Source organism: Juglans microcarpa x Juglans regia, chromosome 1D (genome assembly GCF_004785595.1).
Source record: "Juglans microcarpa x Juglans regia isolate MS1-56 chromosome 1D, Jm3101_v1.0, whole genome shotgun sequence".
In the NCBI taxonomy this organism is placed as follows: Eukaryota; Viridiplantae; Streptophyta; class Magnoliopsida; order Fagales; family Juglandaceae; genus Juglans; species Juglans microcarpa x Juglans regia.
Window position 1 is genome coordinate 13,195,042 of NC_054594.1, and position 10,416 is coordinate 13,205,457.

At 36.8% G+C, this 10,416-nt stretch overlaps 1 protein-coding gene across 1 annotated transcript; it reads left to right on the plus strand.

The window, feature by feature from the left end:
* Positions 1 to 1,790: 1,790 nt before the first annotated feature.
* LOC121267786 (two-component response regulator-like APRR3) lies at positions 1,791 to 8,084 on the plus strand. Its single transcript, XM_041171855.1, has 8 exons — positions 1,791 to 2,190; positions 4,230 to 4,391; positions 4,492 to 4,622; positions 4,761 to 4,913; positions 5,086 to 5,257; positions 5,359 to 5,764; positions 6,453 to 7,201; positions 7,630 to 8,084. Exons 1-8 carry the CDS (start codon positions 1,998 to 2,000, stop codon positions 7,716 to 7,718), a joined length of 2,055 nt encoding a protein of 684 aa, XP_041027789.1. The 5' UTR covers positions 1,791 to 1,997; the 3' UTR covers positions 7,719 to 8,084.
* Positions 8,085 to 10,416: the final 2,332 nt, after the last annotated feature.

Genomic DNA, 10,416 nt, shown 5'->3' on the forward strand with positions numbered 1-10,416 from the left:
CGAACGTGGCCCTGGCGACAAGTAGTCCCCTGCCTTGTTGATTATGCTCGTGCTACTTTGTACTCGGATCTTATTGCTATCCTCCTTGCTTTCTGTCAGTCGACAAGTGGGCCACGCCTGATCGTGGCCATTCAGACGGGTCAATATCCATTCTTGTCGTGGCATGCTAACTTCGTCGGTCATTAAATGCGGTGTGCCCCTACCCTAATGTGCCCTTCCTTGTCCTTCCTACCATTGGTCACCTGGAGGTGGTAGTGGGTGTTTCTTATAGTGGCTGCCTAGAGGTGGTTGTGGCCGTTCCTGACATTGCGTGCAAGGCTTGTCGACCGTTAAATGTGCCAGATCCTCTTGCTCGGAGCTCCCACGTTCTCGGTATACAGCTTTGTCTTTCGCATATCAGGCCTCTGAGGCCCATCCATTCTATCTTCTATTCCAATTCTCCTATCATTGGGCTCTCTCGAGGCCCATCTACCCCTTGTGGGTGATCAAGAGTTTTGAGAACCACTATAGACTAAGTCTTCGTGTCTCAGTCTGTTAGGAGGAATAACCTCTCTCACATAGTGTTTTTTAGCAAAAATTTAAGAAAACTTATAAAAAATGGGATGTGAATGCTCTAGATTGAAATTTGAAGCGATATATCATCATTTTCCTAATCCAAAATGCTTCATCATTCTATGAATTTTAAAAAAGAAAATTAGGAAAGAAGAAAAGAAACAGTGTAGTGTCACAAACAGTGTGGAACTTTATAAACAGCTACGACCATCACTCTAATCAACCGTGGTGTGGGGATAAAGATAAGCCACGTGTCGAAGTTCCTAGAATCCCCACGTGCCCATCAAATTCGGTTGGCAACTTGGCATAGACCGTTTAATCGTTGTTACATTGAAGGCGATGTTTAATAATGAGTGGCGTGCATTTTTTTATCTAATTTTTTATTAGGATTAGGAATCTAGCATATTCTTTTCTTCCTTCAGCAGATAATACAAAGGACAACAAACATACATGTATATGATATAAGTCACCTCTCCATAAACTATTTTATTTTTTTATAAGGAAAAGTTTTACCTATAAATCTTGCTCCATACATTTTTATTTAATTAATATATAATTTTTTATTATTTTATTTTAATATTTAAATAAAATAATAAAAATAATAAATCAAATATTAATTAAGTGAATATATATAATGTAAATTTTTTTGGTCTCTTTTATAATATAAGTTGTGGACTTAAAATTTCTATTTACATAATATAATTATTTGAAAAGAAATATTATTTTTATTTCTAATTTTTCTACTTTTAGTTAAATTTACAAGTTATTTCGATGTTTAAGAACATAATTTAAATCCATTGAACATGTTAAAAATTAATGAATTCTCTAATAATTAGTGTATAAATTTGTAAATAGCTCTTAATATTAGGTATAATCTTTTTTGTAATTTTTTTTTTTTTTTATAATTTTTGTTTTTATATAGATTTATATGATATTTATCTATTTGAACTGAGTAGAAATCATTTCTTTATTTTTAAAAAGAAATACAAACGGATAAACTTTTCTTCTGTTCTTGGTACGTCGAACTTGGGAGAGAAAAATATCCTCTCCGGAACAATGTAAGACCTCCACGTGTCTGTCAGGTGGGTCCCATGCAATATTGAGGAAGATCGGAACCACCACGAGAAAGGAAAATCACGTGAAGATTGGCTGGAATGGAGCCACGTCAGCCCCACCAACCAGAAGCCAATGACGGCCCACCTTTTGATCTGACCTCCCTCCCTCTTTAAGTCTTAAGATATTTTCCGCCATCGCAGGATTCCGAGGTCGAGAGATAACGCCTTGCTCACAACTTACAGTTTTCTATTGCTTCGCTTTGCTTTTGCATTTCCATATGCTGCCACAAGGCGCTACTGTTTCTTTTTCTGCGAATCATCGGCGATTAGGGTTTTCTTTTGCTCTCTACGTTTCGATTAATTTCTTAGTTTCCTGCTGATTTGGGGTGTATGATGACTGGTGAAGCGGCGGCGTGTGCTGGGGAAGGCATTGAAATGGAGAGAAAATATGGGGACGCCGAGAACAAGGATGTGCCTGGAGATAACGTGGTCAAGTGGGAGAGGTTGAGGGTTCTGCTGGTCGAAGCCGACTATTCCACTCGCCAGATTATCACTGCCCTCCTCCGCAAATGCAGCTACAGAGGTTGCTTCCACTTCTATCTGCTTCTTTGATTTGGTTTGGCTGGTTCATTTTGTTCATTGCCCTTCTCTTTAACTGGAAAATCTTCCTGGGTTTTTGTGCGTTTTCTGTATGGTATTTTTTTAAAAAAAAAGGATAAAGGATAAAAACATCTTGGTGTGTTTTGTTTGTGTCATTGGGATTTTTGTTTTGAAATGGCGGTGTCTTGTACTGGACTTTTGTGATTTTGTATTGTTTCATTGCTCAAAACTATTTTGCATTCACTGATGTTTCTTAAAAAGAAAAGCAGAAAAGATAAATGTTTCTAAAAGTTTGAAAGATGTTGGATGATTGGTTTTTCTAGCCGAAATAGATGGTTAGTCTTTATCTTTCTTAACTGATGGCTTCACTGATGGCTTAGTGACATGTAATGATTAAGGATTGACCCAGTTTCTTTGTCGTTTGCTTGCCACAGTTTCTTTGACGATGATAATTATAGGATAATGCCAAATTAATTTATGTAATATACATTAAATACTGCCTCGACCCCCTTCTCAACACCAATAGATTACAATAAGAATTTGAAGAACTACCACTTTTGGTGTTATAAAGGAGCAATCTTGAGTTAATGGAGGGCGGGTTTACTTGTAAAAATCTCAAGATAAAAAGCTTCTTTTTTATATCATTTTTCCTGTAGCCTCAACTCTTTTCACTTATCCCTTAGAAATATAGCATGCTTGGCACATCCAGCTACAATATGTAATGGACCAAGCTCTAGAAGCTCAAAATTCAAGTGAAAACACAGGTTTGCTGCAAATCGACTTAGTACCGTCATCATCTTATTATTATGTCTTGCTGAACAAGATGTCGGATAGTCTCATAGGAACTGTAACACACCATTTATAGTCACAGCATCAAATCTCCGTTTGGACAAGGCATCGATGATCCATGGTGGCTTTAGTATCAGTGACTTGGACGGCTTAATAGCCTCATATAGTAAGGCTTGTTTTGAGGTATGGCGCCTCCGGTGCTCATATTTATGTCATATGTTTCTCTTGGTGGTGCCCTTTTTGTCCACACTATTGAAGTTTGAATTTAAAACTTACCTCAACTCATCTCATCTCATCATTACAACTTTTTCAAATTTCCACACAAAATATAATAAACAATTCAAAAATTTCAAATTTCAAAACAATTTTCCCAAATTTCCATACAAAATATAATAAACAATTCAACTTTTATTTTGCAATTCACAAATCATATCAACTCATCTCTGAATCCAAACGACTCCTAAGTTGCCTTGCTATTAGTTCATCATTTTTTAGAAGTGCTTGGTTTACGTTGAGTTTTACAAAATGACGTGGCTTGATATGACATATTAGATTGCAAAGCTCTTTTTATTGTGATCTAACATATCACATTAAGCTACGCCAGTTTGTGTACTTCATTTTGTAGACATAACACTTTTTTTTTTGTAGCCCTAGGCGATGAGTCTACCACTTGGGTTCTCTGTTTTTAATATTACTGATGGATGTATAGGTAAAATAAAGCAGTCCTCTACAGGTGTTTGTGTTGCATGTGGGCAAATTTAAACCTTGTTCCTTCGGTCTATGCCTATTCTGTTGCATATGTTTTCAGATCTGCAAAATTTGGTTTTTGATCATCATTTGTTTTTTACATTATATTGGGGCTTTGGCGAACCTGCTTACTTGGAATTCAGAAAATATCTTCAGCTTGTCTGGTTCCTCTTTTCTTGTGAAAAATATGTAGTATATAGACTTCTAATTTCCGTGGAACACCAAAATACGTCTTGTTTGGATTTACGATATCTGTGTGAAAAGTATATCTTATTTATAAGCTTAATATTTCAAGCGAGGAAATGAGAGGCATTATTATGTCTACACTTTTGATGACATCTTGTACAGATTTATATTTTCATTTTTAAATATACATCTTATTTTATATGTTTATCCTTCAAAGCAAGTTAATGGGTGGTATTATGTGCTCACTTTTGGTGAATCACATTTTTGTAACTCAACTTAAACCCTCTATTTATTAAACAGTTGCAGCAGTTCCTGATGGATTAAAGGCATGGGAGACATTAAAGGGGGGACCTCATAATATTGATCTCATCTTAACCGAAGTCGAATTGCCATCAATATCCGGATTTGCACTTCTTACTTTAGTCATGGAGCATGACATTTGCAAAAATATTCCTGTCATAAGTACGTTAGATTGACCAACCTGTTACTCCATTTTGTTGATTTAATCTTAATTTGTATAAGAAGGCAAATGTGTTAAGATTTGTTCTCATGGGTCATACAGTGATGTCTTCACACGACTCAATTAGCATGGTGTTGAAGTGCATGTTAAAAGGTGCAGCTGACTTTCTTATAAAGCCTGTCAGGAAGAATGAGCTTAGGAACCTCTGGCAGCATGTATGGAGAAGGCACACTGTATGTTTCGCTTCTGCAGTAATTTTTTTTTTTTTTTTATATATATATATATATATTTTTTTTCTGTTTCTCTTGATTGTAGCATATTAATCAAACAAGTAAATGAATGCATTTTTTTTTTTTATTTCTTACTGACAGGGTACTGGTGGACATATTCCTCAAAACTTGGCTGTTCAACAGCGAAAAGTAGAAGCCACTTTTGAAAATATTGCACCAAGCAATAACTCAAGTGATTGTGTGGCATCTACACTCAAAAATATCGAATACAGTGAGAAAGAGAGTGATGCCCATGTAATTACCTTTTCATCTTTTAGCCATCCTTATGTAAATGTTAAAGCTTTGTGATATGTATGCTGTGACTTGTGAGAGAAGTGCTTCTTTCAGTTTATATACATGTATTTAAATGCATATTTATGCTAGCATCTATGCATTGTTATATGGATCTTTACCACTTCTTGTGCAGAGCTCTTGTACAACACCTTACTCGGAAGCTGAGGGTGCATACATGCAAAATATGCAGGGTCCTTCGCAGAAAAACTGGAGTGCTACAAATTTGAGCAACTCTGTTATGGGGAAGCATGGGGGGTGTGCTAAGTTGGATAAGGAATCAGTTATGCCTGACAGTGAAAATGGAGGTCGGTCATATTACCTTGTTTCTCCTCTTTTTTCGCTTTTGTGTAAAATGATTTCGCCCCTATCATTGATTATGCAAAAATCTGATGAGTAATTACTGCAGAAAAATCAAATAGATCGGGATCAGAAGTTGCACCATACAAGGAGGTTTGTAACTCAACAGCTTTGAGATTGAGAGGAGATCATGCTTGTGCTGAATCAATTACTCACAATGAGGGTGTGCAAGAAGAAACTAACAGAGGCAATGCTGGTATTGCTAGTAAGGTTCACGGCCGCAATGATGAAGTTGTTGAACCTTCTAGTGGAGCTATTGACTTGATTGGTACATTTCGTAATCAACCCAAGTGCATTTATCTGAACAGTAATAATAAAGATGGTTGCACAAACAAGTTTGAATTTGTTCCACATTTGGAACTTTCTTTGAGAAGAACTTGCTCTAGTAGCTCAAATTACCAAGGTGCTGAGGAGAGGCCTACACTGAACCATTCTAGTGCCTCTGCTTTTTCATGGTGAGTTACTGAGGTTGAAACGCAACTTTATATCGATCGAGAGGATAGAATGCCAGTTTTTCTTCTTTATTTACTTCCTTCTCTTTTCAACTCCTTTTCATTTTCTTGTTTTATCTTTGGTTAAAATAATTATGTTGGGAACTTACTAATTATCATGATGTTCTCCCAAGTTAGAAATTTCTTGTTTTAGTATTTATTGAAGCAGCAATGGATATGATGGTAGCAATGAGTATGATTGTGGTAGATGGCAGTATTGACATAATAACTAGAATACTCTCCATGATAAAGACAAGACCATGGGAAGGAGCTTGGGAATCTATTTAGAATCTCTAGATAACAGTCGTGTGATTTTAATAATACTTGGTCCTTTCATATTAGGTGTACTACTGTATATATCCACGATAAAGATCAATAATCGAATTCGGTTGTCTTTTAAGCATATTTCAAATTGGACATAAGACTGGTGTTAGTAGAATCCTTGACAGAGCTTGTTTACAATTTATACTTCAATACCAAGGACTGAGTTACACCAGACCAGACAAGATAAACTGATTTTGACGTTTTCATCTGTGGGAAGGGTAAAGCCATTGTCAATTACTTTTTATTAATCTCCTTAACGAGTTATATGAATTTTGAATGAAACCAGTTCTGAGCTTACATTACTGAGTTTTTTTAAACCTGCCTGCAGGTATGATAGCAGTAAGATACTGGAACCCCATCTTCCGACACTATCTAGAAATTGGACCGAGTTGGAGGAGGGTGGAAGTAAATCCCATGAACTGTCATCTAATCAGCTCTCTCGAAGTCTCAATTGTACTTTTCTTCAGCTCGGTCAGGAAAAAGTGAGCTCTACCATCATTGGTCCTTCCAGGCAAGGTGAACCCAAGTTTCCTAGTCTTCAGCTTGGGACGATTCCTGTCCCAGGCACAAGGGATGATAATGGCTGTGATGGATACAGTCATGTTTTACCAGTGGTGCTTTATAATCAGTCTGGTCCACCCACTGCATGGAGTCCCAAACCAGCCTGCCAGCGAGATCAGTCTCCCCTTCCTTCAAGTACCTCGGTTCAATCCAATCCTGTAATTCAAAACTCAGAACAAGGTTATCACCACTCTGATGAGACTACTGAAAGTTCCATTCACCAGGCTGTACATGAAGATAACAATCTGGAACCTGTGGAAGAACATAGACATGGTTCTCCTGCTGTTGATCAGAATAGTAGTTTATGCAATGGCCCTGGAGATCAGAGTAAGGGCGTTGCATATGGGAGCAGTTCAAAGGGTATAGATGAGACTGCCACTGTCCCTGAGAGCTGGAATGAAACTGGTCTCTCCATTCATGATGGATCAAGAAGAATGGACTCTCTTCGCTCTAGCCATAGGGAAGCAGCTCTCACAAAGTTCCGACTGAAGCGGAAAGAGCGATGCTTTGAAAAAAGGTACCAACCACATATGTTTCATTCATCTGAGTTTCATTCATGAACCTGTGTATAGAAATTCCAGTTTTATGCTAATGTTAAATGTCTGGTTTATTGCAACTGACTGTGGGCTCGCTCCATCAACACACCATGTCTGTTACCCTATTTTCTTCTGCTATGCAAGATAATATTTTTGTTTCCCAAGAGCTGTTATTCCATTATAGTTGTTCTTGCATTGAACTGCATAAATGTTCTCAACTAGCTTTGAAGCTCCAGTTTTAAGTCATCGCAGATCCTATGGCACCATATTCAGAGACCTATCATGCCTGAGCTGCTTAGAAGGATACGCACCCTCCCCCCTTTAGTTGCATGTGATGAGAGTGCTAAAATCATAAACTAATCTTGATGAAAAGGTATTGTCTATTCTTTGACATTGATCTTCTTGGACAGGTTCGCTATCACAGCCGGAAAAGACTGGCGGAGCAACGCCCTCGAGTGAAAGGACAGTTTGTTCGGCAGGTGCAAACTGATCCATGATCCTGATGGCTTGTCAATGTCTATTTTATCATATTGCCATGGAAATCGATTAGTTGTTGCTAAGAATGACATGGGATCTCTTGTATTGCTGAAGCTAAAGATATCAAGCTAAAGATTAGGATGATAGTGAGAGAGCTGAATGGTTGCAAGTTTCTGCCAGTGTTGGCAGAGTTCTGACTATAATTTTTGCACAACATAAAGGGTAGTTTTGTAATTATGTAGTATGGTTTCCCGAGCTTTGGATGTCACCTCTTGTTAATATGCTTTCATGCTTACCAGATGGCAGAAGTGTATATAGAAGACAGCTTTTAATTATACGATAACTTGCTTTGACAAGTTGAATACTGGTTGATATTTTGAAAGTTATATTCTTGTTTGCTATTTTGAATGATCTTTGCTTTACATCTTTTCAGCCAACTTTAACGCAAGGGTTTGCCTACATCCTATTTTGTTGAATGCTGCAGCTCATGTGTTTTGATTCAGGAAGAGACAAGCATCAGGCTTTGGTTCAACAAGGAGGGGAAGGGAAAAAATAGTTATGACATGATAACAATGGAATGGAACGAGTCCTGACGTGTATTCAAACTTCCAAACATTTGCTGAAAGTAATGAAAGGAGTAGTGGTAATCGAGCAGCTATAAGGTCGGTAGCCCACGTCCCTTTATACTTCAGGCCAGTGTGGACGCTGACAACAACGTCGGCGTCTGCTTACTTTCCTCTCAAAACATTTAATTTTAACTTATCTTATCTCATTTGCGAAAACAAACGAGGCCGTTAAAACGAAAGAAAAATGCTTTGGTGCTAGATGGGAGGATACTCAATTTAAAATGACCATAATTGTCATGTATGTCCAATTAAAAGAAAACAAAACATGGCTATTAGGACCAGATAGGTATCTAGAAATCTTATTTATTCTAATACTAATAAATGAAGGATAAAAAACGACTTGGCCACCAAGAAAAGTCATTTAAATATTTTTGCAATTATGCATGAAGTTCTCCATAAACAAAAACAAATAGTTTGCAGACAATGGATGTTCAAAACACATGGTTTGGAGATAAAATTAAGTTCATCTATCTAACATCCAAAGATAAAGGGCATGTGGTATTTGAAACAACTTCAAAGGAAAAATCATGGGCATAGATAAAATTTATAAAGAATCTTCTCCCATAATCGAAGATGTGCTACTTGTGAAAGGTCTAAAACATACTCTACTAAGTATAAGCCAATTATGTGATAAAGGTTTTATAATTTATTTTTAAAAGAGACAAGTGTATTATTATGAATGAATATTACAGCAATGTTTGCTTTATGGCAATATGAAACAATAATGTTTATACGATTGAATTTGAAGAAATAATTTCACAAGATGCTATTTACTTTTGAGTCTTTATATCCTGCTGCCAACATTGCATACCACTACTGACATGTTTTTCCAAAGGATGGTGCTACTCCCACATAGGGAGTCTACCGAAACAACCACCGAATAGGCAATTTTATTTTTTTTTTGTATCTTTTTTTAAATTTTAAATTCATTAAATATTTTTTTTTAAAAAATAAAAAATAAAAATTCATTTTAAAATAATTACTTAACAATTAAGTAAAAAAATTAAAAATAAAAAAATGCAATCGGTGGCCACCAGCCACCTTTTTTTTGGGAGAAGTATTTCCCTTTTCTAAATTCTTTTCTATTTCTGTTAAACTAAAACGTGCATTTTAGGTCCCCATTTTGAAATTTGGTTCAAATTTTCTTCAGCATGCCCCCTACCCCAACAATAGTGTTCTCCCATCGTGAAGGCTCCAATGCCCATCCTCCTTCGTCTTCTCTCTTACCGCCGACAAAAGCTTCGACTACGTATGAGAGTGATTGATGGTTTATAAACCCCTAGGCACCCTTCCCTTATAAGCTAGTTTTCAAGAGTGAGTTCTATCTAGTAGGTTCATAACAAATGGTATCATAGCCACCCTACGTCTAAGGTCATGCTACGACGGTTGCAATCGTGCAGCACGGGAGGTGATGCCGGCATGACAGTGTTCGCCCGGAGTTGAGAAAAGACCTAGGGCACAGCCAGCCCGTGTAAGCGCAGGGACCGCCGTGGACGTCGGCTGCGGAGCGTGATGGTTGTTACGATCTCACATCAACTAAGTATGAGATTAGTTGATGGTTTATAAGCCTCTAAACACCCTTTCCTTGTAAGCTAGTTTTTAAAGGTGAGTTCTACCTAGTAGGTTAATAACACTAGCGAGCCGTTTTTATTCACCCTTACAAAATATAAAAACTTCATATTGTGTAGCGCAACTTTGTTCAAAACTCTCTCAAGGTATTGTCCAAATCTCTTTTCGTTATGATCTTTTGCTTTAAAGATCTGTTCTTTTCTGAAAACTATGCCCCAAAAGATTATGTCTTTTAGAAGCTTACGCTAGTTTATCAGCAAAATCGATATTTTCTAGATTTGTGAAATTGTTCTTGGTAGATGCCTGTATTCGATTTTCTTTTAATTTTCTTTTCACAATTAAAAGAAAATATGTAAAGAATCTAACACTAACACAAAAAAATATAACAAGAACATCAACAGGAAATACAGGCAATATGTGAATTTGTTTGAGTTCCAAGGGGAGTCTAATCTTTTAAGAGAAACTCTCTTCAGCGGCCGTATACTAATTTGTTTGATGATTCCATACTCGATTAATTTGTTTG